Source organism: Hyla sarda, chromosome 8 (genome assembly GCF_029499605.1).
Source record: "Hyla sarda isolate aHylSar1 chromosome 8, aHylSar1.hap1, whole genome shotgun sequence".
Lineage (NCBI taxonomy): Eukaryota > Metazoa > Chordata > Amphibia > Anura > Hylidae > Hyla > Hyla sarda.
In genome coordinates this window covers 159,938,152-159,964,501 of record NC_079196.1, presented here as the reverse complement: position 1 = coordinate 159,964,501, position 26,350 = coordinate 159,938,152, and the positions used below count along the sequence as shown (strand labels likewise).

The 26,350-nt window shown below is 40.3% G+C and overlaps 1 protein-coding gene across 1 annotated transcript in view; it reads left to right on the top strand.

Moving 5' to 3' along the window:
- Nucleotides 1-25,989, top strand: part of NUBP1 (NUBP iron-sulfur cluster assembly factor 1, cytosolic) — a 44,309-nt gene extending 18,320 nt beyond the window's left edge. Inside the window, exons 4-11 of the mRNA XM_056536053.1 lie at nt 10,338-10,406; nt 12,285-12,317; nt 13,321-13,411; nt 13,655-13,809; nt 14,222-14,332; nt 19,828-19,930; nt 20,771-20,854; nt 25,835-25,989. Of these exons, the coding sequence (XP_056392028.1) occupies nt 10,338-10,406; nt 12,285-12,317; nt 13,321-13,411; nt 13,655-13,809; nt 14,222-14,332; nt 19,828-19,930; nt 20,771-20,854; nt 25,835-25,866 (678 nt within the window). The 3' untranslated portion in view covers nt 25,867-25,989. The remainder of the gene's footprint in view (nt 1-10,337; nt 10,407-12,284; nt 12,318-13,320; nt 13,412-13,654; nt 13,810-14,221; nt 14,333-19,827; nt 19,931-20,770; nt 20,855-25,834) is intronic.
- Nucleotides 25,990-26,350: the final 361 nt, after the last annotated feature.

Below are 26,350 nucleotides of genomic sequence, written 5' to 3'. Positions count from 1 at the left end.
TCACATGATTTTGGGGGGGGAGAAATACAGTTATATACCGTGGAACCATCATAAGTTACAAAAATACCGTGATACACATTTTTGGTCATACTGCCCAGCTCTACTGGGTACGTTACCCACCCCAATATGTGCATGAAGCTGTATTACTATGGATGTTTCTTTTTTTGTAAGGAAAAATTTCAGTGCCACCTCTGGGTTATTAACGTAGTCTGTAAAAATTCTTACACAATTATTTTGTGCCTTATTATATTTTAACACAACATTAATTTAAAAAATGTAGTGGGTACACCAGCATGTGCGTGTCCTAAAATTAATAAGGTGTGCAGTGTGTATTTTCAACCTTAAAAGTTATAGTTATCATATGATTAATGTTTTCTACAATTAACATTAATGAAGTAGCTTTATTTCATGATGCAGAACAAGAACAGTTGTTAAAGTGGGTGTTAATGTCCTTTTCTACGGACGTATGCACTGTCTGTAAGCCAGAAGCCAGGTTGGACCTGGAATACATATGAGACTGTTACATGGAGATGCAACTTTTTTTCTTCATAAATAGCGATTATCCCATTTGATAAATACATGACCACTGCAAAGTAAAATAAAATAAAAATTACTACGTGAGATTTCAGAAATGTGCTTTGGAATAAGCAAAAATCTAAAAGTCGCAGCATGTATAGAAAAGTCGCACGTGCGCACGTGCGCAAGTACGTGCTACTTTTTTACGCCTAAAAAAAATCTACTACAGAGAATCATTGAGTTGTAATAAAGTGTGCTCCTTGAGGAAGTGTCTGATCGGTGGGTGTTCTGACTGGTGCGACACTAACTGGTTACAAGAACAGGGGTCCTGTTTCCACTGTTTAAAGCAGCTTGACTGATGCTTCAGGTTCAGTAGTTTTTAAGAGTTTTAAAGTACTGGTTAATACAAATAAACTTAAAACAAACAACGCAAAATGGCACACAACATACATCTCATATGTACTTGACAAAGTCGCAAAGCAATGTATTGTACATTGAGGAGTAATGAGTCCAAGGTAAGGTAAGGTAATTGATACAAATATATAAAATGCATAATATCTAGAACAAATACAATAATATAAGTGTCTTAGGCTCGACTGTGCTTCATCTAATACAATAGAGTTTGAATCTAGCAACAACATGCATGCTCCACCACATTCAACTGGGGACCCTATTCTCCTGGGAGGGGTCAGACACTTGTCACCTATTCTGTAAATACATACGTTTTGAGTTTGGTAAAACCTCTTTAAAGAGGTACTCCGGCGCTAAGACATATTATCCCCTATCCAAAGGACCGCGGGGGTCCTGCTGCCGGTGATCTTCCACGCCGCACCCCGTTAGAATCAGCCCCCCTAGCGTGCTCGCTCCGGGTCTGATTCCTAGCGATCACAGGGACGGAGCATAGTGACGTCTTGGCTCCGCCCCCGTGTGACTTCACGCTCAGCCCCCTCAATGCAAGCCTACAGAGGGGGCGTGACAGCTCACGTCCCCTCCATAGGCTTGCATTGAGGGGGCGGAGCCGTGACATCACTATGCTCCGTCCCTGTGATCGCTAGTAATCAGACCCGGAGCAAGCACGCTCCGGGGGCTGATTCTAACGGGGTGCGGCATGGAAAATCAAGGGGATCAGGCATCTTATCCCCTATCCTTTGGATAGGGGATAAGATGTCTTAGCGCCGGAGTACCCCTTTAAGTAGCTCATTGATCTGATACGTTAGCAATCTTGTCCCAGCAAGTAACAGCATTGAAAAAAAGAGATCTGAATGTCAATTTCACTATAATAAATGGGAAGGCTTTTTATTTTATAAAGATCCAAAAAGATTAAGAAACCTGACGTTGGAGACCCCCTTCACCCCCCCCCCCCCCCCCCCCGCTTTCTTTATGGTATCCATTCGGCTGTTGTTTCTGGTTGTCTGTCTATGTAGTACTTTTTTACTGTTTCTTCCGCTCTCCTCTGTTCCTCTCTTTCTCTCGGTCTTATGATTTTCTTGTTCCTCGATTTACCTCTGTCTCACCTTTTGACGTTTGCTTTATGCTATTTTATTATAAACCTCTTTGCAAGGGTCTTTATTTCTCCCCCACCGACTTCTGCCATAATTTGTTCCCAGTTCCAGTTTCATTCATTTAATTCCTCTGCATGGGGATTGTTTTGTGACATGCTTATGTTTTAATATTTGAAAATAATTATAATAAAAATTAAAAAAAACTGGAAATAACTATATTCCAAAAAACCTAATGTGCATCTTAATCTTACATATTTTATAATAATATCTAATTGGTCAGGAGACACAGCGGGACAAGTTATATATATATATATATATATATATATATATATATATTTTTTTTTTTTTATTTTTTTTATTTTTTTTTTATGTTTTACAGTTGTATTGAAAAGTGTAGTTGACTGTACAGCTAAAATACAGATATATAGGTATCCAAGCATATAGCATCCATGAGTAAGCCACATACATGTATTAATTGATAACATTTTCCTTGTACATATACACTGTGTGAATTGTGACTTATATGTAGCCCATTTAGTAACATAAGCCATATTTTTAAGATCTCACTAACCTATTTAATTGTCTAAATGTCATTTATTAGCTATGTAGAGCAGTTTTCCCCTTTTTCAGTTGTCCCATAAATGTAGGGAGTGAGAAAAAATGTATTTCAGCCATTCAGAGGGTCTCTGTCCAAGTCCCTCTCTGAAAGCTGCCCCCACCCTCCTTAGAGACAGACTGTGCGGTTTCTGCCTTCACTGTTGAGTCATTCTTCCTTTTAGGGCTTGGGTGTTGTGTACAGCCGCAGCCAATCGCACACTGTATCTCTCTGCTCGCAGAGCAGGAGGGTGGGGGATGCTCTTGGAAAGGGAGCTGGCCTGCAGTGACTCCTGGGACTTTTGTAGTATTATGCTGCAGAGGGAGGCAAGGATGGCAAAGACTATCAAGCAGTCAGAAAAGACAACAGAGACCACAAGAGCCATGCGTATCAGGCAGGATCGTTTACAGGGAGCATATCCAGGTAGTGTGGTGGCTTTGGATCTTTTATATTTTTATATATACTTACCTGGAGCACCCTTATTTATTTATTTTTTTGTTGACAGGCTTTTCCTTCTGGCATGAGCCTCTATGGTCAGATTGTTGTTAGTTACAAACCAATAGGACAACCAAACTTTCTTGGCCTGTAAGCATTTCCTAGTGATATTACATCAGTCTAAAAAACGGAATATCCAGTAATGTTCATAGCAACCATTTATAAAATAGTCATAGTTTCTGTTAAATAATGTAGTATTGGAAAGCTTGGGTTGGATTCATCAAGTTCTGAATCAAGTCAAATCTCTTCTGGGCTGTGCAGTACCATCTAGAATATAAGTTATTAGCAGTAATTTGGAACAGATGTTAGTCTCTCCATTCTATCAGCGAGTGACGGGATTTAATGAGGCTGGGAAGCCACGGCAATAATCAGTAAATTTCACTTTTGGCCTTCAGAGTTGGGAGCACTTACTGGCAGCACATTCCATTGACTGTCTGTATTAACCATTCCCATACAGACCTTCCCTTGTGTGACTATTACCAAAGCTTCAGCACTGTGTTCCATTACATCAGTATATGGCATTGGTCTGAGAAGTAATATATCTCCTTAGGGCGAATGCCAAGCTGGCAGAAGGAGTCTTATAAGCCAAGCAATGCTTCTTGGGAAATTAAATGCAAAATAGCTCTCCTCAAGAAATAAAGCTTGCTTCAGTCCTCCTCCTTTTAGAGGAGATCCTGGCTTGTAATTACTAATGAAAATTTAAAGGGGTACTTCGCCCCCAGACATATTATCCCATATCTGACCACAGTGAGATTACGGCCGCCCGAAGCCGTTGTCCTGAACATAAGTGGGAGTGCCGGCCCTGTGATCTACCCCCCCCCCCCCCCCCCCCCACGATCAGACGCCTTATCCCCTTTCATTTAGATAGAGGATAAAAGGTCTAGGGACAGACAGTACCCAGTTAAGGCTCTTTTAAACTGCACCTGTCATATCCCACAAAAAAATTATTTCTATGTGCCTAGCACCTATATTTCTTTCAAATTCTTTTTTTTTTTTTTTGTTCTCTTGGTTTGTCATTCTGTGCTTTGGAGGGGACATGTCCTCACTCTGCATGACTCCATTTACTCCCTGAGCTCTGAGTCTTTTCATCCAATCTCTACAGGCTGCACTGTAACCCCTTCCTCTCAGTCTGCAGTCTGATAGGACAGGAGTGAGCACAGAGGAGTGCTAATCCCACCCTCACTTACTGAACTTTATCCATGCCTGTGGTTCAGCTGGGACAAAGACGATGCTGCAGCCAGATGGGATTATGTTCTGGATAGTATGGGGATCCCTAGTGGTCCTTTTTTTTATTTTTTTTACCATGTTTTATATTAAAAACTTCATAAGAAAATTAAGTATATTAGAAAGGTTAATGTTTTGCCAAGAGGTACAACACTACAAAAAATTTTTTTTTAATCGGACAGTGTCCATTTAAAGGGGTACTCCACTGGAAAAATTTTTTTTTTAAATCAACTGGTGCCAGAAAATTAAACAGATTTGTAAATTACTTCTATTAAAAAAATCTTAATCCTTCCAGTACTTATCAGCTGCTGTATGATCCACAGGAAGTTCTTTTCTTTTTGAATTTCCTTTCTGCCTGACCACAGTGCTCTCTGCTGACACCTCTGTCCATTTTAGGGACTGTCCAGAGTAGGAGCAAATTTCCATAGAAAACCTCTCCTGCTTTGGACAGTTCCTAAAATGGACAGAGGTGTCAGCAGAGAGCATTGTGGTCAGACAGAAAGGAAATTCAAAAAGAGAAGAACTTCCTGTGGATCATACAGCAGCTGATAAGTACTGGAAGAATTGACATTTTTTTAAAAGAAGTAATTTACAAATCTGTTTAACTTTCCGGCATCAGTTGATTTTTCCAGTGGGTACTCCCTTTAAGGGTCCAGCACTGACTTACTGTGTAGTTACCTCTAATAGGTAATAGGTGAGTTCATTAGCAAAGCAAGTAAGGATTTTATTAGTTTTGAGTAGACCAGTGGTCTTCAAACTGTTGAACTCCAGATGTTGCAAAACTACAACTCTCAGCATGCTCAACGGAAGTTGTAGTTTTGCAACAGCTGGAGGTTCACAGTTTAAAGACCACTGGAGTAGACCTTTGTTACTATTGATGTCATTTGCTCATTAGGGCTATTCCCAAAACTTTCTATTTTTGCATATTTTTTCTAGAGCACTTCATCCCTGTGAGAAAGGTATTAGGGCCATCAATCTTTATGATCAGCATATGGCGCAGATGAAGTCATACCTGTAATTTACAAGATGTGCAGTTCTTCTTCAAGGCCTATTATTTCCTTTGAAGTTTCTGAGTGTTACTTAATCTGTCCTTTCTGCTAAATCTCTTAAGAATCTTTAATAGCAGTCCTCTTTAGGAATGAATTAGTCTATAGCAATTACTTTTGTCAATTATGTCTGTAGACTATTTTTCTCCATTTATGTCCTACAGCATATTTATTTCACTTGTTTCTCCCTGAAAGCACCAATACAACTTCTAGTTCCTTGTGAACCTGGCATAGATACTAAAAGGGTGTAGACCAACAACGCTGTGTGGATTGATCCCAAAATATGCTCCTCCTAGCTCCTTCATTATAGTATATCGGAGATGGAGATCGGAGAAAACAGCTAAAACAAAAGCTTGTCCCTCAGCCAAATGTCTACCAGGCCACATAGGTATTAGATTGGGCAGTTTGTGTTTAGTAAATCACCGTAAAAAACACTAATAATTAACCTTTAATGAATCTCTTAAAAAGGATCCAAAACAGGTCCTATACCATAAAAAAAAACACATAAAAACATGATAAAACACTCTATATGTAAATCACAACCAGAACCCCCAATCAGGGTCTAGGCCAACACATATTACTATAAACGAAGAAAGAGGTTTGTCTGGCACCGCTAGCAATGTGTGACAACAAAGTAATGTCCAGGTGTGGGCAAGTCTCGTAGGTACCGGTGGCTGAACGTGTAGCGTGTCCCCAGATAGTGGTGCGGTAATCCAATGTATATAGCAGGTTAGTACAATGTAGTGAAACAGGATGGAAAACGCACTCACCATAGGATAGCTGGGACACGAACTCTTTATTACAGCATGCTCGTAAAAGACATACACCAGGTACGGAGAAACACAGGGAGCTGTGGATGGTAAACAGGCAGGGGGCGTGCATGGTGCGGCAACTAGTTTCGCGCACGAGGGCGCTTCCTCTGGCTCGCACGTAACCGGTGTATGTCTTTTACGAGCATGCTGTAATAAAGAAGAGTTAGTGTCCCAGCTATCCTATGGTGAGTGCGTTTTCCATCCTGTTTCACTACATTGTACCAACACATATTACTGTAAATGAAGTATTGTAGATACAATTGCTCGACCGGTCTAGGTAACAAGGAAAATAATAATAATACAATAATGATAATAAAAATACTACCTCCTGAATAAAGGTGGGGTATAGGTAGAGGTAAGAGGCCGACGGGACTATTGGTGGTCGTAATCGCCAATATGATGTGGTTGGCTACTGCTTCACAGTCTCCCTGGTTGACCCTCACACTATGCCTAATCCTAGGTGGAGTTGACTCCCTGAAAAGGGCGTCCCCGCTCCTGAACCTAATCCTATACTGTTCCTGTAAACCCTATGGTAAGAGGAAAAGAGGCTCTCTGTCTCACTGGGGTGCCCTAAGTATCTGTTGGGATAGGAAAGGATGACCTTAGGATATACAGATATGTAAGAAATGTGTAAAAAAAAAAAAAAATGCCAGAGAGTACCCACAATACGGAGGTAAGTCTGCTACCCGATACAAGGAGAGTATCCCAAGTAGGAGCTCTAAGATGAATATAGCTGATATAAATGAAGTAAAACGCACAAGGAAGTAACTTGATGAAGTAGTACTATTGTGCCATAGGGATACTGGTCATGTTATACCCCTATGGATATAAATATATCAGTTTGTGTTTAGCACTGATGGAATGGGTCCTAGAGGAATCCATAATTCATATAATGTTATAAAAACATGGTCATACTCCAGTTTATGGGTTTACTCCCACATTCTAAAATAGGAAAAAAAAATTTTTTAAATATGTGCACATTGTTACTAAATAAATCACAAATAAAGGGATTGTCATGAATTAGAAAAAAACAGTTATTCTCTTCCAAAACACAGTGGCACAACTATCCAAAGGTTTTGCGTGATGTATGTCCCTTTAAAGGGGTACACCGCTGCTCAGCGTTTGGACAGTTTGCCGTTGTGAGAGGGCGGGGCTCAGACATCAGGAGGGAGCGGGGCTATGACGTCATGAGCTCCTGGCTCCAGCGTTCGGAGTACTCCTTTAAGGGTCTATTCACACGTACAGTATTCTGCGCATGTTTGATGCTCAGGATTTCAAGCTGTGTTCAGTCATTTAGTTTACATTGAAATCTGAAGCAGAAAATCCTGCGCATCAAATCTGTGGAGAATACTGAACGTGTGTATAGACCATAAAGGGGAATGATCATGTAGGACAACTTACATCTATCCAACTTACCACTATCTAAAGGGGATAGGTTTCAGATCGCGGGGGGTACCATGTTCAGCATGGGACCCTAGCTTTCCCCAGAAACGGAGCGTGTTGACCCCCGCACAAAGCAACTGCTGACACGCCTCTTCATGTATCTCTGTGGCAGAGCCGGAGATACAGCATTCGCCTCTCCCATAGAGATACGTGAAGGGGGCATGCGCTCCATTCCCAGGGAGAGTCTGGGTCCTGTGCATGAAATCGAGGGGGATCTCAGTGATTTGGCCACGCGTGATTTTAAAAGGCATATGTTTGGATTATAAAGTACATGAACTGTTCGTCTTCTGTGAGCTTGATAATTGAAAACACATTCAGGCGATATCCTAGCACTCCCAATTTTGTAGTGTTTATGAAGTTTCTAGTAAGCACAGGGTAGTTTGAGGACAAACTAATAACTTTTTTAATGGCTTTCATGAGGAGTTCCACGGAAATGCTCTCCTTTCATCCTCCACGGATGAAGTATCATGGCAGATGCTTAGACATGTTAAAATCAACCCCATTATATAAGCAATTCCTTTTTAAGGAGAGCTGTGTTTTGGCACATGGACCCTTTATAGCCTGGATCAAAGTTGTTAATGACATTTCAGGCTGATACGGGCTTGGGTTAGCTTAGCGTTCCTCCCTTGTATGTAACTGCAGCTGCTGTGATCACAGTGAACATTGGCTGGAGCGTCCTTGTGTTTGATGATTGCTGATGCCACAAGTGTTAATCCAACAAAGGACATTTACTGTTACATGTAATGCAATGTATTAAAGTGCTATTTGCTAATTGTACCATTTCCCAAGATTATGATGAATTTTACTCGTGGAAATTCATCATATTTGCCATAGTGTAAGGGTGTCTTTATTCACTTGTATTACACACAGCCGCATGGTTTTTGCCATATATCCAGTAATGCTTTGCCATAGCACAGTTGGATCAGTCCTCATAACATACATGGCCATAGAGAACTGCACTTATTTTTATAGCAGTTTTCTGCTATATTTATTAGAAGAATTCATCTCTTCATAAACTGTAGTGGTTCTGATAGAAATTCCCTGGACCACACTATGGGTGAAGATGGCAGAAAGTAATGACAGAGCTGGCTGGCATAGCCTGTCATGAAACACTCTGCATCTGCTGACAGGCGGCAGTAAGATTGGTCTGTCTCCCTACTAAAGGTAGAGATTCTGGTATCAAAGTGTAGTAAGTTGCCATGCACGTTTCATAATCCTCGACAAGCATTAGTTCATTAGCTTTATTACCTCTAGTTGTGTGTATCAAATAGAGGGAGTAGAGTTGAGTACTTGTCAGATAACACTGTGTTCAGGAGAAGAAGAAAAAAATTGGGGGGAAAAATCTCTGAACGTCACGTCACTCTTATTTTGCATATAGTGTAAAAGGTGAGCAGAGTCTATTATCACCTTACAGAGTAGATGGCAAATGCTGCTCAAAAACAGATCAATTAGCAAAGGTTTTACATATGGCTTTCTGGTGTATAGTGAAATTGTTGCAGCTTTAAAATATAAATGCCCGGATTTACTAAGAGTGTAGTGTAGTTTTCTTTTGTATTTATTTATTTATTTATTTTTTACCCAACAGATATTTTTCCATGGTATTTACTGTTTGCCTACATTTTGCACTTTTCCGTACATTTTGCTTTTTTTTTTTAACTCATTCTCTGATCTGTAGGGTTTTCCTCAGTTCAAATCCACCACATTTTTATGGAAACCTTAGTAAATATGTTGTGATTTTTTGAAAATCTCGGGGATTTGCCCTCTTTTCGGCAACCACGCCCCCTTTTTCCCAATGCCCATGCCCCTTTTTCGGGTTTTCTCAATAAAATGGAGAGGTGGTCTGTTTTTTTTCAATTCTGGCGCAAATTATTTTGCACACCGGATATCTGGCGCACAACCCCAAAAAACATGTTGGGTTTACAATAGTAAATCAGGGCCATTGTGTGTTCTAGTTCCTCACTGTTTTAGGATATTTGCTTGAAGCCTGTGAAAGGCTATAGCCACCTCCTGAATTAATTTTTTTCTTGATTTGTAATTATGGCACAAAAACATTTTCTCTGTAGGTCTTTATTAACAGTTTCTTAGGTTCTCATACAGCCTCTTACAATTACCTGTTCTCAGTTAAATTAATCATCCCTTTTCTGGTAGTATCAGTCTTTTCATTATTTTGTAAACTTTCTTAACATTTACTTTATGACCAGATAAAATGGCAACTTTGATGTCGTCATAAATCAGTTTTAAAGTGTTTCTTCTGGAGAGAAAAGAAAGGTTGATAAGAAGCCAGTCAGACAATTACTTCTCTGATGGGCGTAATGTATAACAGAAGTCTGTAAAATGGAAAGTGAACACAATTTTTAAGAAAGAGCCATGAAGAAAGTGGTTTTTGTTCCATAATAAAAAAGAAATGCATTCACGCGTGTCCATAGCTTTTAGCTTATATAACCTAAGAAGTCTTCTGAGGCTTCTATGGACTGAACACAGTTGTAGCTGTTAGAAGAATTCGGTTTGTGTAGACTTCCAGCTACTTAGATGTTAACAGAAATGATTCCACTGACTTTTTGAAAATGCTATGAAACCAAAAGCCCATGTAGCCAAAAGAAGCCAGATGAGCCAATCCACAAGCTTTGGTTTGAAGACCTTCAAATACAGCATGCCTATATGAAATTATCCAAATTCTTACTTAGGTTTCTGTTTTTCCTTTTAGATTGCTTTGCTTGATGTGGATATCTGTGGTCCATCAATTCCAAAAATAATGGGTCTAGAAGATGAACAGGTAACTGCATGAGTTCCCTCTTTTACGCTAGCTCCCAACATTTTATTTTGATAGTTAGTGTAAATAAGGCTGGGTTCACACCACGTTTTTGCAATACAGTTCCGTATAAGGTTTTTGATTTTAAAAAAATTGATTCCTCAAAACCTGACTAAACTGTATTAAAATCTGTGTACAAATTTTATCTGTATATGGTTGAAAAATGATGTCCGGTTGCATCTGTTTTTTAAGAAAAAAAAATATAGGTTTTTAACTTTTCACTCCATTATGAATAAAGTTTCACTTGTTTTATTGCAGTTTTTTTCTTGAAATTTCAAAGTCGAAAACCGTATGGAACCGTACGCACGTACGGTTCACACAGACTCTCGTGTTAAAAAAAAAAAAAGTATACTTTTCAATACGGTTTTTCACCCGGACCAAAAACTGTGGTAGGCTACGGTTTTGGGTACGGGAATAAAACTGACAAAACCGTACCGGATGCAAAACGGACACAACCTGATGCATCTTTTGGCATATGGTTTTCAATGGAGAGTCAATGCATATGGTTTTCTGTGTAAACCTTAGTAAATATGTTTGTTCTTTGTGAAAATGTCGGGGGCATGCCCCTTTTTGGTGGACCTGTCAGATCCCACAAAAAAATAAAGTTAAAAAAATAAAAATAAAGTTAAAGGGGTACTTTAACTTTTAAATCGACTGGCGCCAGAAAGTTAAACAGATTTGTAAATTACTTTTTTTTAAAAAAAATCTTAATCCTTCCAGTACTTATTAGCTGCTGAATACTACAGAGGAAATTCATTTTTTTTTTTTTGGAACACAGTGCTCTCTGCTGACATCTCTGTCCATTTTAGGAACTGACCAGAGCAGCATATGTTTGCTATGGGGATTTTTCTCCTACTCTGGACAGAGATGTCAGCAGAGAGCATTGTGGTCATGTCAGCAGAGAGCTCTGCGTTCCAAAAAGAAAATAATTTCTGTAGTATTCAGCAGCTAATAAGTACTGGAAGGATTAAGATTTTTTTTTTTTATAGAAGTAATTTACAAATCTGTTTAACTTTCTGGCACCGGTTGATTTAAAAAAAAAAAAAAGTTTTCCTCCGGAGTACCCCTTTTAATATGGTACCTAATCTTGACCATGCATCATTTTTATGCCTCTATCACTTATATTTATTTTAAAAAAAATACCTCTTTTCATTAGCTCAGTGTTTTAAATCCTGTCAGGGGTGGGTCAGGGTCCCTCCCTTGTGGTGGTGGGAGGTGATTGGTGTGTCTGCTCATGCAGCTGCTTGTCCATGAGTCATCTCTTGTCTATGACTCATGGACAAGCCTGATGCTGCTGCAGGACTCATTAGTTTCCCATTAGGTATGGGGACCCCTAGTGGTTGGATTTTTAGGAGCAATTTTCTGTATTGAATATTAAAAATGTTTTAAACAACTATATTACAAAAGGTCAATAATTATCTTTAGTAACAACATATAAAAATCTGGATCTGATAGTGCCCATTTAAAAAATGTATTAATGTGCCTTGTGTTTATGTTGTATATAGTTAACAATGAGTCAGCTCTGTTTTTTTTTATTTTTTTATTTTTTATTTTCATCCCTTCTATTAGTCAAACAGCACAATTTTTTTTTTTGTCACGTTTTCGATACAAGGATTACACCCCTGTAGCTGTAATATGCTGCCCTTGCATAAGGCATCATATTTATCTGACGGCTCTGCTTTGGAAGACTATTTATTTTTATTTATTATAACTGTAAAGAAAGAGAACCAGGTTTCTTAAAACATATGAAACCATATATGTTAATTTATACTAAAAGAAAATTCTCATAGCCATGAACCGCACTAAAAGAATGTTGTTGTTTTTTTTGTTTTTCTTTCCTAGGTTCACCAGAGTGGCTCAGGATGGTCTCCTGTTGTAAGTGTCTGTCTTATTTGAAGAACCCCAGAATGCCTGCACTGTATGACCAAATCATTACTGTTGGTATTATGTGACTTTTTTTTTTAAGCATAGATTCATTAGTAGAAGTGTGTAAACTGCCAGGTCCAGAACACTACAGTGACCCCTAGTGGCTACAATGCATATTTATTGTTGAGAAGCTGAAACATTGCTGTAGTAAGAGTGTGTGAGATTTTGCATCGAACATTTCTTGACCTTTCTATTCTACTCATGAAGTATTTTATCCCACTTTTATTACTTAAAGTGTACCTGTCAGATCCAACAAAATTTTTTTTTTCAATATATCACTCAGTACCTAATCCTGACCATGTATATCTTATTTTTGTGTCTAGCACCTTTATTTTTTTTTATTACACTTTTAATTTAGCTCACTAGCCTGAATTCCTCTCAAAGGGAGGGGGCATGGCCTCACTGTGCAGGTCTCCGCCCCCTCCCTCAGTATGCTGTCTGCTCACATCTCCCCTAGCATTAGTACAACTACAACTCCCAGCTTGTCCTCACTGACAGTACCGGGACACAAGCTGATAGTGGGAGGAGCCCTGCGCTCACAGCTGTCAATCAAGGAAGTGTGTCCATGACATAGGTGATAACGCATGGACACAGCAGGACTAGTTTGTGTCCAAGCAGGCAGGGGGCAGTTGTTTGACTGGCTTTTTCAAGTACGAAATACTGGAAATTTTCAAAAGAAAGCAATTGCAAAACCTATTGGTTATACATCCTTTACAACATATCAAAAGTTTTTGTATCTGACAGTGCCCATTTAAGGTATAATTCAGATTAGGATGTTGATTATTTTATCTTGGCTCACATTTTCCTTTTGACATTAATCATTATACATTAATTATAGAACATTGTAGTACACATGACATAATTTCTCTCTAGATATATTTTATTTTAGGGGAATAACATCATCACTTAGTAAATGGAATAACTCCCTGCTTTCTTTCCCCATTGTTTTCAGTATGTGGAGGACAACCTGGCGGTGATGTCTGTCGGCTTCTTGCTTGGTAGTCCAGATGATGCAGTTATATGGAGGGGCCCCAAGAAAAATGGTTTGTATTGAATTCATAGGTTGGGGAGTCTCTCTCTCTCTCCCGTCTCTCTCTCTACCAGTCTGTCACTTTTACTTAGTTCAAAATTGTAAAACGTATTAAGATGTTGTGTATTCTTAATACTAGTATCAGTACATTACACTACAAATATAGTTTCTTCTTTGGGTATAAAATACATGTGATAGAGCAAAATAATTCTGAAAATGTTTGATGGGTTTACAGCTTGTCTTTATTATCCACTAGGAATGATTAAGCAGTTTTTAAGAGATGTAGACTGGGGAGAAGTAGATTACCTGATAGTAGATACCCCTCCGGGTACGTCTGATGAGCATCTGTCAGTAATACAGTACCTTAGTGCGGCTCATATTGATGGTGCTGTAATCATCACTACCCCACAGGTGAGACTTTATATTCCACATGTTTGCTCACTATTTAACTAGTAATTATCCTTTAAACATATGTAATGGTATTTACCACTAATGCTACACAGTGACTATTGCTACAATCACAGTATTACCACAACCCTCAATATTACCACAAACCCTCAATATTTCCCTCTAGTAACAAGGTTGTGGGAGATTCTGAGACGATTGCAAAAAGTCCATTCCCATTGTATTTTGTGATGGCCAGAAGATGACCAGTAGGCAAACGTTTGCCCTACCAAATTCCACCATGTAATCCTAGCCTAATTGTTAATATTCATGCATAAGCATCTTGTAGCAGTCTTGGCACAGTATGAGTTCAGTTATAATCAGCATTTCTGTTTCTATAAATAATAGTTAATAATGTTTATTTTCTTTACTTTATTAGGAAGTGTCCCTGCAGGATGTACGAAAAGAAATCAATTTTTGTCGCAAAGTAAAATTGCCCATTATAGGAGTAGTAGAAAACATGAGTGGTTTTATATGCCCAAAGTGTAAGGTACGTGTTCCCAATTTTTTTATAGATATTAATATGTTTTAAATTGTATTACATTAGCCACACTGTTTACAACCCATAATCCAGTAACTACATGTTAGTAACATGTAGTGTAGAATCGATCGGAGTCCGTGGTTGCACACGTCAGTTTGAACTGCCTAATATGTGAATGTGTAGTGTAAAAGGGTTTACAGTGTCAGAACAGTCACGTGAGTTACCGTATTTTTCACTGTATAAGACGCACTTTTTCTTCTCCAAAACTGGGGGGGAAAAGTTGGTGCGTCTTATACGGCGAATACACACCGATCGCCGTGGTCCCTGCGGCCATCAACTGTGGGGACCCGCGGCTAATACAGGACATCACCGATCGCGGTGATGCCCTGTATTAACCCTTCAGACGCAGCGATCAAAGCTGACCGCCGCGTCTGAAGCGTAAATGACACTAACCCGGCTGCTCAGTCGGGCTGTTCGGGACTGCCGCAGTGAAATCGCGGCATCCCGAACAGCTTACAGGGCACCGGGAGGGACCTTACCTGCCTCCTCAGTGTCTGCTCCGTGCCGGGAACCCCTGCATGGCGGCGCTCTTCTTCGACGTTGTCGCGCACGCCGTCCCTCTCATCCAATAGGAGCGACGTGATGACGGCGATGGAGAGCATGGATCCCGGGGAAGAAGACGCCCGGAGCGTTGGGGACACCACGGGGACGCGGTGACAGCGATGGAGCGACATCCAGGGCAGCGGTGACGGGTCCGGAGCGGCGGGGACACATGAGTATTCGCTCCTATCCAGTGGTCTTCAAACTGAGGACCTCCAGATGTTGCAAAGCTACAACTCCCAGCATGCCCGGACAGCCGTTGGCTGTCCGGGCATGCTGGGAGTTGTAGTTTTGCAACATCTGGAGGTCCACAGGTTGAAGATCACTGTTGGGTTCAGAATCTTTTTTTTCTTATATGCCGAAAGGGCGAAAAATACGGTATGTCATTTATAATGATAGATCACAGAGATGCCAGTCAGAGTAAATACATTTTCCATTACTTAAGTTCCATAGTAACCTGGGAGTGGGACAGTTTTAGTCCAACTCCCTAGGGGTTATCCAGGAGCTAAAAATTGATGGCTTATACTTGGATATGTGATCAGTATTATATGCTGATCAGCTGTTTCCATGGTGATTATGCGAGCAGTGCAGCCACTTCGTTGTTTTCAGGTGTTCGATACCTTCCAACGCTGTACTTTTAGTAGTGCAGTACAAGCTGCTGCAGCATTGTCCTTTTCAGTTTTACTCTTCTGGGGAAACTTTTATACAATAACTACATCTATACTGTAAGTTAGTCCACACATGATGGATTTGCTGCAGATTTAACCTGAAGATTTGATTGGGTATCATCTGCTGCAGATAGCAGGGATTTCAGCTGATTTCAAAGAATTTGAACCATAGTGCAGATTTTAAAGGGAGTCTGCCAGCACTTTGGCATCAGGGAAGCTCTCAATACAGAGGGCTACTAACCTGATGAGCCCGCCTCCTAGACATTTGCCATAGTGGCTGCCAGTACAGCAAACAACATTTTTCTCAGTCATGCAGGTTATCTGCTGTTTTAAGGGCTAAAAACTGCCAAAAGCCTCCTTATAAAAACTGCAGCATGTCAATTTTATTTGTGGATTATGGATTTGTTGCAGATTTCCCCCTTTGGTTTTAAATGAGATGGGGAAAATCCACAATCTAATGTGCCAGAAATCTAGTGTTGCTCCAGATTACCTACAGAACCAGAGGTGTAAACAGTTGTCCTTAATGGAAAAAGCTGTATTGTCATTTTACCAGTCGCCTGCCGACCCCCGATAATCAGTGGTTTGAATCCACAGTGACAAATCTGCGCCAAAGTGAGCACCAGGCATTGCATGATCTGGAACAGATTTATTGTTCACTGCAAATCCATTGAATGTGGAGTTTACCTTAAAGGGGTTATCCAGGAAAAAAACTTTTTTTTTAATATATATATATATATATATATATATACACATACACACATACATCAACTGGCTCCAGAAAGTTAAACAGATTTGTAAATTACTTCTATTAAAAAATCTTAATCCTTCCAGTACTTATGAGCTTCTGAAGTTAAGGTTGTTCTTTTCTGTCTGAGAGTTCTCTGATGACACGTGTCTTGGGAAACGCCCAGTTTAGAAGCAAATTCCCATAGCAAACCTCTTCTAAACTGGGCGTTTCCTGAGACACATGTCATCAGAGAACTCTGACAGAAAAGAACAACCTTAACTTCAGAAGCCCATAAGTACTGGAAGGATTAAGATTTTTTTAATAGAAGTAATTTACAAATCTGTTTAACTTTCTGGAGCCAGTTGATATATAAAAAAAAAAGTTTTTTCCTGGAATACCCCTTTAAGGTGACAGCTCTATCTGCAGACATCTGAGGAACCTTCTAACCAGATATTGAAAAACTTAATGATTCCAATTTCCAAGACATACATTCAGATTTCTGCTGTGGATTTGATGCAGATTCAGGTGCAGTTTTGGAGAAGGTGTAGCTAACCTTCCAGGCTATCCAATGCAGAGTCCGCCATGTCACTTTTTTTTGTTCAATTCGTGTGAGTATGTCATTCGTGTCAGAAAAATAATCTGTGCCGTAGTTTACATTGTGCGCTACAACACAGATTATTATTAAAGCGATACAAATTGGTTTTCACTTAGATTACGATTCAAAAAACACATCTGAATATGCTAGAAACAAAAACCTCTTTGTGCACAAGGCCTAATTTGATCTTTAGTGACCTAGATTTTTTTTTTTTTACTTTTTGGACACTTCCTATTGAATGGTTCCTGTTGAATAACTAATAAATTGTTACAATATAATTTTCTATATGCTGTAAATTAGCTCTGCAATATTCCCTTATGCTTTATGTACATTTACTTTATTTTCATAAAATAAGAATAATATAAATGCAATCAGGGATGTAAACATCGGATGCCTTCATTCTGACTGCTATAGTTACATCCAGGGTCACATTATATGTCCAGTATAAAGACATTTTCAGTCTTTGCTCGATATAGTTCCGTACTTTATTACCTTTGTGTTGGTTTGTAAGCATGTAGATGTGGTTATGTTTAAAATATAAATGAAAGAAGACGCATGTCCCTAGATGGCACCATGGCAACCAGAATGAAAGCAGCCATTATTTACACTGCACAATAGCTCAATTATGCAAAATAGAAATGTTTTTAGATGACAGTATAAAGTGACTTTTTTGATGCCTCATAACTAGGGCAAGGTGATATGGCCTAAAAATAAAATTACGAACGATTCTTAATTTATAGGCATATATCTCGACATTCATGGGCATATTGGAGTTATATAAACAGAGTAGCTTGTGGTGTTATGCTCTTTTTGCAACTACTATTAAACTTAATGGAAGTCACACAAAATAGTTATAACAGTCTGTTCAGCAGTTTTTGGCTTCTCAGCCACCCTTGTCCATACTTTTAATGGATTGAATGAAACATTTGGATTGTATCTATTTGTGGATGGTAAAAACAGACGAAGCTGGCAAGTTACGCAGCGTAATTCCCAAATAACATGGCAGCAATATTACATGTAATGATGCTACTATATTACTGGTGCTAATATGGTTGATATTTTGAGTCAGTTCTGTTGTGGCGGTGCTTTTTATGGGCTCTATTTACATACATCTACTTTTAGCATGTACGCAGTGGCAGATCTGCATCAAAAAAATTCTGCATGTGGAATCGCCGTACTGATGTGTATTTAGTTTGAATGTCTGGGATGGCACAAGCTGTAAATTCGGCCCTGCTAAAGACCCCCCCCCCCCCCCAATGTACTGCTACTAAAAAATCTATTAGGACTTCGGAAGACCAGGAGCTGGAATTCAGTAAGGCAGATGTATAAACTGTGCAGCACATCCCCTGGGTCATAAAGTTTTTCTTTTCCTCTTTGCCGCCATGGGGCGGGTTTAAATCGAACTCAAGATTCTAGGCAAAGCTGAAATAACGATTACTTTTCTTTCTGCCCACACATGCTGTGCTACCAGCCTGTAACTTGTCTGTATTGTAGCTGGCACCTGGGGATGGCGCTTGAAATCCAGATGCTGGCCGCAATTATCAGGAAATTGTGAGCATTAATGGTTAAAAGCTAGCCACTAGCATTTGAGGATTGAGCATTTGCACCTGGACTTGCCACTGCTCAATGTGGCAACCCTAGTTACATTCATTAATGCAGCACTAGCTGCGGCTGCTAGCACTACATGTAAGAGCAGCATTAACAAGGCAAATTAAAGGGGTTGAAAAAAAACTACACAGACCAATAAACAACAGTATACTAGGGCCAAATAGTGTCGGGTGCTGGACTAAGACAACTCCATTTGCTGACACCCGCCCCTTATTATTGGTTGCTTGGGGGGGGGGGGGGGGGGGGTGCGCATGTTACATGACCACAAATATGCTGTCTCAAACAGCTAGAGGTGCTGCAGACGCAATGTTATTCAGGCTGCGGCTGTAATGTAACTGATTCCCTCACTATGGGGACTGTGCGCCCCCGGGGGAATCTGTAGGAGATGTGAGCCGCTGCTCAGCTTATGACACCCGCAGGTGCACGGTCCCTATAGCGGGGATTGAATGTAATGTCAACCGCAGCGCTGAGATCCCCCAGTGGGCGCATGGTCCCCCATAGCGGGGAATCAATTACATTACAGCCGCAGCACGAATAATATTCCAGCCGCAGCGCTTTGGCTATCACAGCAAGAGACCTCCTCTTGCTGTGGTAGACGAACTCACATTGAAAACGGTGTTTGAGACAGCATATTTGTGGTCACGTGACACACTGTCTTAGTCCAGCACTGGAAAGTGCTGAGTCATGTAACACATTCCACGGCAAAACACCAAATATGGCACTACAGGCACACCAGGATTACACTATACCTCACACAGTCAGTACAGTATTGAGTGTACTCATTTTATCTTTTTAGGGGAGGGGTGCCTCGGATCCTGATCCCCTGCCAGTGGCTGGGATTTAGATTTTTCCACCACCGGCGACCTAAGGCAGCTGCCTTATATTAGTTCTGGCCCTGCCCATGGCCAGTCAGTCTGCCCCTGGTTGAACCACAATTCCAAAGTAATATCTAATTTTCATCAGTTAATCTTCAGTAAATTTGCATTCATTATTACCCTTGTCAGTTTTTAAGTTATTTTAGGGAGCATTGTGGGTTTTTCTGTCTTTAACAGAAGGGTACCAACACTTTTGCTCACGTCTGTATATCATCACATCACTGTGATAACCATTATCTATACATACCATTATTGGTCTATAGATGATATATTTAATTAGTCTGTTAGGAAAGGTCTGATACTTAATGTTAAGCATGAAATGTGTTTAGATGCTTTGCATACTTAGATGTTGTACATACTTTACATGATGACTTTGTGTCTGTTTTGAGCTTAGTATGATATTTTAATTTCTAATTTTTTTTTCCTTTCAGAATGAATCTCAGATTTTCCCTCCAACAACAGGGGGAGCAGAGAAAATGTGCAGTGATCTAAACATTCCCCTGCTGGGCAGGGTTCCTTTGGACCCAAATATAGGTATGTTAGAAGAATAAGAATATAATGCCAATTATACGATGAGCTTTTGGGTGGATTTCTGTGTGGCTGATTTTGTTGCAGAGGTTACTGCTACTTTGCCTTTCATCTGAAATCCATGTGCTTGCCACCAAAATGACCTCTTTCAGATGAATGAAACAGATTTTCAGGCACGGGAAACAAAGCTTGCCACGTTTTGATCCTTAGCCATTAACTTCAGATTGCTCTGAACTGACTATGTTGACATGACGGAATGTCCGCCCGATAAATGCAAGGAATCCATAGACAACAATGCATTTGCCAGCAGATTCCACAAAATGAATTGGCATTCCAATTCTCTCTGCAGAAGATGGAATCAGAATGTCGGCCATGTGCACGGTGCACCTGAATCCTATTAAAAACAATGGGACTCTCGCAAATTCTGCTTGTGAACATAGTAAAAGGTATCCTGGAAACTAGAAATTGAAATGAAAATAAAAAAGGAGGCAAGGAACCCATGAAGTGCAGAGAGAACAGGAAAAAAGGACACTGTGGAGGACGTTGCTCAGACGACTTCACGATGATGATTTAAAACATGATACACAATAAAATAAGTAAAATAAGATTCGCAATAATGCATTTCAGGAGTCATTCACATCCCAATTTCATCATTAAATCCTCCTTGGCCCTATGGCAACTTTACTTACAATGGATTATAATAACTTCAGTGAAAAACAGAAGGAGAAATTTGCAGGATGGTTATTAAAACTGAGATTTTTACAATGGCCGCCATGGAGTCTGAGACAGAAAATTATTTCTAGCAGATATAAGTAGTAAATTGACTTTTTTTTTCTTTCTTTAAAGGAAAGAGCTGTGACACGGGCAAATCATTTTTTACAGAAATTCCAGATTCTCCAGCAACCATGTCCTACAGAACAATAATACAAAGTATGTACTAATTCATTGTAGTTATTTTCTTCTTTACGTGGGTTTAATCAATGATTCATAGATGTTGTTGGGCAGGAAATGTGGGTAGAAAGTGAGTTATACTAATGTCAGTGTTTATAAAGAATATTTTATCCAGAATTCAGTGAAACCAGATTTTGTATGCCAGCATTTGCATCCGCCATACATTAGTCATTGTGGCAATTTGCTTTGAGGAGTTCACCCAAAATTTCACAGAAAAGTGATCTTTAACCCCTTAAGGACAATGGACATAAATGTACATCATGGTGCAGTGGTACTTAACGCACCATGATGTACATTTACGCTCCGCCATGACCGCAAGCAGCGGACCGATGCTCGCGTCATGCGCGGCAGGTCCCGGCTGCTATCATCCGTGATCGCGTGGATGTCCGCCATTAAACCCTCAGATGCCATGTTCAATACAGATCACAGCATCTGTGGCAGTGCGGTACTTTAAATGGATGATCGGATCGCCCGCAGCACTGCCGTGGGGATGCAATCATCCAGTATGGAGGCCGGAGGTCCCCTCACCTGTCTCCGGCCGTCTCCTGGGGTCTTCTGCTCTGGTCTGAGATCAAGCAGACCAGTGCAGAAGATCGCTGATAACACTGATCAGTGCTATGCCCTATGCATAGCACTGAACATTATTAACAATCAAATGACTGTCCCTACGGGAACTATTTAAAGTGTAAAAAAAAAAAAAAAAGTGAAAAATGCCCTCCCCAATAAAAATTTTGATCAACCGTTTTCCCCAAAAGCATAGTAAAAAAAATTATTAATGAAAATATTTGGTATCACTGTGTGCGTAAAAGTCTGAAAATATCCAAATATATTGTTAATTATCTCATACGGTGAACGACGTAAACGTTAAAAAAAAAAAAAAAAAAATTGCTGCATTTTTGTCACATTTTATTCCCCAAAAAATGTATAAAAAGTAAAAATATAAGCAAAAGTGATACCGATAAAAACTACAGATCAGGGAGCAAAAATTGAGCCCTCATACCACCCCGTGTACGGAAAAATGAGAACGTTATAGGTGGTCAAAATAGGGCAATTTCAAACATAATAATTTTGTTAAAATAGTTTGAGATTTTTTTTAAAGCAATACAATTATAAAAAGGCATATAACGTGGAAATCCTTTTAATCATATTGACCCACAAAATAAATAAAACATGTCATTGTACAGCGTGAAAACAAAACCTTCAAAAATTTGCCAAGTTGTGGTTTTCTTTTCAATTTTCCCACATAAATAAAACATTTTTTTTGTTTGCACCAGACATTTTATGGTAAAATAAATAAGTGATGACATTACAAAGTAAAATTGGTGACTCAAAAAAAAAAAAAAGAGCTCACATGGGTCTGTGGATGGAAAAATAAGAGTTATGATTTTTAGAAGGCGAGGAGGAAAAATGGAAAGTGCAAAAATGAAATTGGCTGCGTCCTTAACCTGTTGGGGACGGAGGGCGTATGGATACACCCTCGCGTCCCGGTACTTAAGGGCAGAGGGTCCGATCACTGCCACTCGCCAGGCGGTGATCGGACCGGGATGACTTCTGATATCTATCAGCAGGCATCCCGTGGCAATGCATAGGCATGTCGATTTGCGGCGATCTGAGCAAATCGGGTCACTTGTGACCGGATCGCCCGGAAAATAAGAATGATCGGAGCCAAGGGCAGTTGGGGGCGGGAGGGGTTAGAGTTCATTTCCCTCGCTCTGCCCACCGATCGAAGTCTGGGCAGAGAGGGGGGGAGGAACGCGAGCGGCGAGGGGGGGAGCATGTCTGGCTTACCCGGACCGGCGGTATTGTTGGCAGCAGGAGGAGTGTGGCCAGAAAGTGCAGCGGTGGAGGAGGCTGCAGTGAAGATCGCCGGTAGGTGATCTTCACTGCGGCCTTCTAAAAGTTGCAAAACTACAACTCCCAGCATGCTGCGAGTGGTAGTTTTGTACCATCTGGAGGGCCACAGTTTAGTCTCTAAACTGTGATCCTCCAGATGTTGCAAAACTACAACTTTCAGCATGCACTGACTGTCGGGGTATGCTGGGACTTGTAGTTTTGCAACATCTGAAGTGGCACAGTTTGGAGACCACTATACGGTGGTCTCCAAACTGTAGCCCTCCAGATTTTGCAAAACTACAATTCCCAGCATGCCCAGGCAGTCAGGGATGCTGAGTGTCTAGTTCTGCAATATCTGGCCCTTCATATGTTGCAGAACTACAACTCCCAGCATGCCTGGACAGTCTGGCTATGTTTGGAGTTGTAGTTTTTCAACATCTGGAGGGCTACAGTTTGGAGACCACTTCTTAGCGGTCTCAAAACTGTTCTTCCCCAGTTGTTTCCTTACTACAACTCCTAGCATGCCCAGACTGTCCAGGCATGCTGGGAGTTGTAGTTCTGCAACATCTGAAGGGCCAGATATTGCAGAACTACCCACCCAGCATCCCTGACTGTCTGGGCATGCTGGGAATTGTAGTTTTGCAACAGCAGTAGGCACACTGGTTGGGAAACACTGAGCTAGAGTCTGTTTCCTAACTCAGTGATTCCAACCCCCAGCTGTTGCAAAACTACAACTCCCATAATGCCCTGACAGACCGTACATGCTGGGAGTTGTAGTTTTGCAACAGCTGGAGGTACACAGGTTGGAATCACTGAGCTAGAGTCTGTTTCTTAACTCAGTGGTTCCCTACCAGTGTGCCTATAGCTGTTGAAAAACTCTCAGCATGTATGGTCTGTCAGTGCATTCTGGGAGTTGTAGTTTTGCCACAACTGAAGGTTTGGAGCGCCCCCCTCCCATGTGAATGTACAGGGTACATTCACACGGGTGGGTTCACAGTGGGTTTCCTTCTACAAGTTTGAGCTGCAATAAATTTTCAGCCGCAGCTGAAACTCCCAGCGGAAAACTCACTGTGAACCCCCGCCTGTGTGAATGTACCCTAAAAACACTACACTAACAAGTAATAAAAAGTAAAACACTACATATACACACCATTACACGTCTCCGCGCCCCCCCAATAAGAATGAAAAACGTCTCATACGGCTGTTTCCTAAACAGAGCCTCCATCTTTTGCAAAACAACAACTCCTAGTATTGCTGGACAGCCATACACTTGCAACAGCTGGAGGCACCCTGTTTGGGAAACCCTGCCATAGGTTTTGGTAGAGACCAGCCCCATCCTTGTATCCGGGTCCGCCCCTATTGCAAAGTCCTAATTTAGGCCTCAAATGCGCATGGCGCTCTCTCACTTCAGAGCCCTGTCCTATTTCAATGCAACAGTTTAGGGCCACATATGGGGTATTTCCGTACTCAGGAGAAATTGTGTTACACATTTTGGGGGGACTTTTCTCCTTTTACCCCTTATGAAAATAAAAAGTTAGGGGCTACACCAGCATGTTAGTGTAAAAAACTAATTTTTGCACTAACATGCTGGTGTTGCCCCATACTTTTCATTTTCACAAGAGGTAAAAGGAGAAAAAGACCCCCAAAATTTGTAACACAATTTCTCCCAAGTACGGAAATACCCCATATGTGGGCGTAAAAGAGGTCTAAATTATTGATTTGCACAGGGGTGGCTGCTGGTTTCAGAGGTTCTGACATAAATACAAAAGAAAAAATACCCACACGTGACCCTATTTTGGAAACTTCACCCCTCACGGAATGTAACAAGGGGTATAGTGAGCCTTAACCCCCCCCCCCCCCAGATGTTTGACAAATCTTCGTAAAAGTTGGATAAGAAAAAAATAAAAATAAATCTCCCTTGAAATGCCTGTGTTACCCCAACTTTTTCACAAGGGGTAATAGGAAAAAAGCCTCCCAAAATTTGTAACCCCATTTCTTCTGAGTATGGAAATACCCCATATGTGTATTTAAAGTGCTCTGCGGGTGCACTGCAATGCTCAGAAGAGAAGGAGCGCCATTGGGCTTTTGGAGAGAATTAGGCTGGAATTGAAGGCCACGTGTGTTTACAAAACCCCCATAGTGCCAGAACAGTGGACCCCCCCACATGTGACCCCATTTTGGAAACTACACCCCTCAGGTAATGTAATAGGGGTACAGTGAGCATTTACACCCCACAGGTGTCTGACAGATTAAATTTGCACAGCCCACTGTTCCAAAGATCTGTCAAATGCCAGTAGTGTGTAAATGCTCCCTGCACACCCCCCGACACCGCTGCAGATCATTGATTTAAAGTGGACGCTTTAAATCAATGAACTTCAGCGGCTTTTGCGTTGCCAGAGACCGCCGCAGCCACCCGCTTCTCTCCTCCTGAGTCCTATCACTGCCACTGCGAATGCCCCACCCAACCCTCACCCAAAAATGTCTCTAATATGGGTGTACAATTTTTTGGGAATGGGCTCTCAAAAAAGGCTGAGAACCACTGCCTTAGGGGGAAGACAGATTTTTTCAATGTTTTTTTTTTTTTTTTTTGTATACTGGGCTAAGGCTTTCTCATTATAGTTAGACACCAGGGTCATCAAAGCTTGATCAACATATATTGCAAGAGGAATTACAAGATAACGGGGGAGATTCATCAAAACCTGTGCAAAGGAAATGTTGACCATAGCAGCCAATCAGATTGTTTCTTTCATTTTAAACAAGGCCTCTGCAAAATGAAAGAGGTAATTTGCTTAGTTGCTATGGGCAACTTTTCCTCTGCACAGGTTTTGATAAATCTTCCCCAACATAGTTTCGTTGATTGTTGTCATGTCAACAAGCTTTAAATAAATCAATAGGAAGTGCTTTAAGAGATTAAGTCAGAAAGATGCACACAGATGAGGATGTATCTCCTACTTTGCCACTCTAGCATTCAGGAAGTACTATTATTATAGTATTTATAATGACATATTAAGTTAAGAGTTCTTATTTTCTGGCAACAAAAGGGCTACCTAGTTGCAGGGAAGAACATCCATATAAAATTAGTACATGAGTTTTCCTAACATTGTTTCTCTTTTAAATCTTTTACAGAAATTCAAGAATTTTGCACTCGGAGACCCTGACAAAATTACCTATTTCCTTTATCAACAAGTGATTTCTAATATTCCAGTTCCTGAAATTCCTAAGCCCATAAATGTGATAAAATGGTGTTATCACAGTTGAAAAATAAAATCTGTTAAAATGGACTAATTTACTTTTAATAATGTGTTCCATTGTTATCAAAAGAAAATTAAGTGTAAGTGCACACAGAAGGTAAATTAAAGACCATAATTTCAACAGCCACTAAATTACCATGTTCTTTTAAATAAAATATCCATAAAATGTTAATATATATATATAGATATAGAGAGATATGTTTTAATCAATTTGTATAAAATAGCTTTTTTACAAAAACAGACAATTTTTTTATGGCTACAAAAAGTAGCTGAAAAACAGTGTGAGAATACTGGAAGATGGCCATTAAACTACTAACACTGTTAAATAGATGATAGGGCCAGGAGACAGAAGGTACCCATGCTTGATTGACAGTCAGCTGGAAGCCAAATC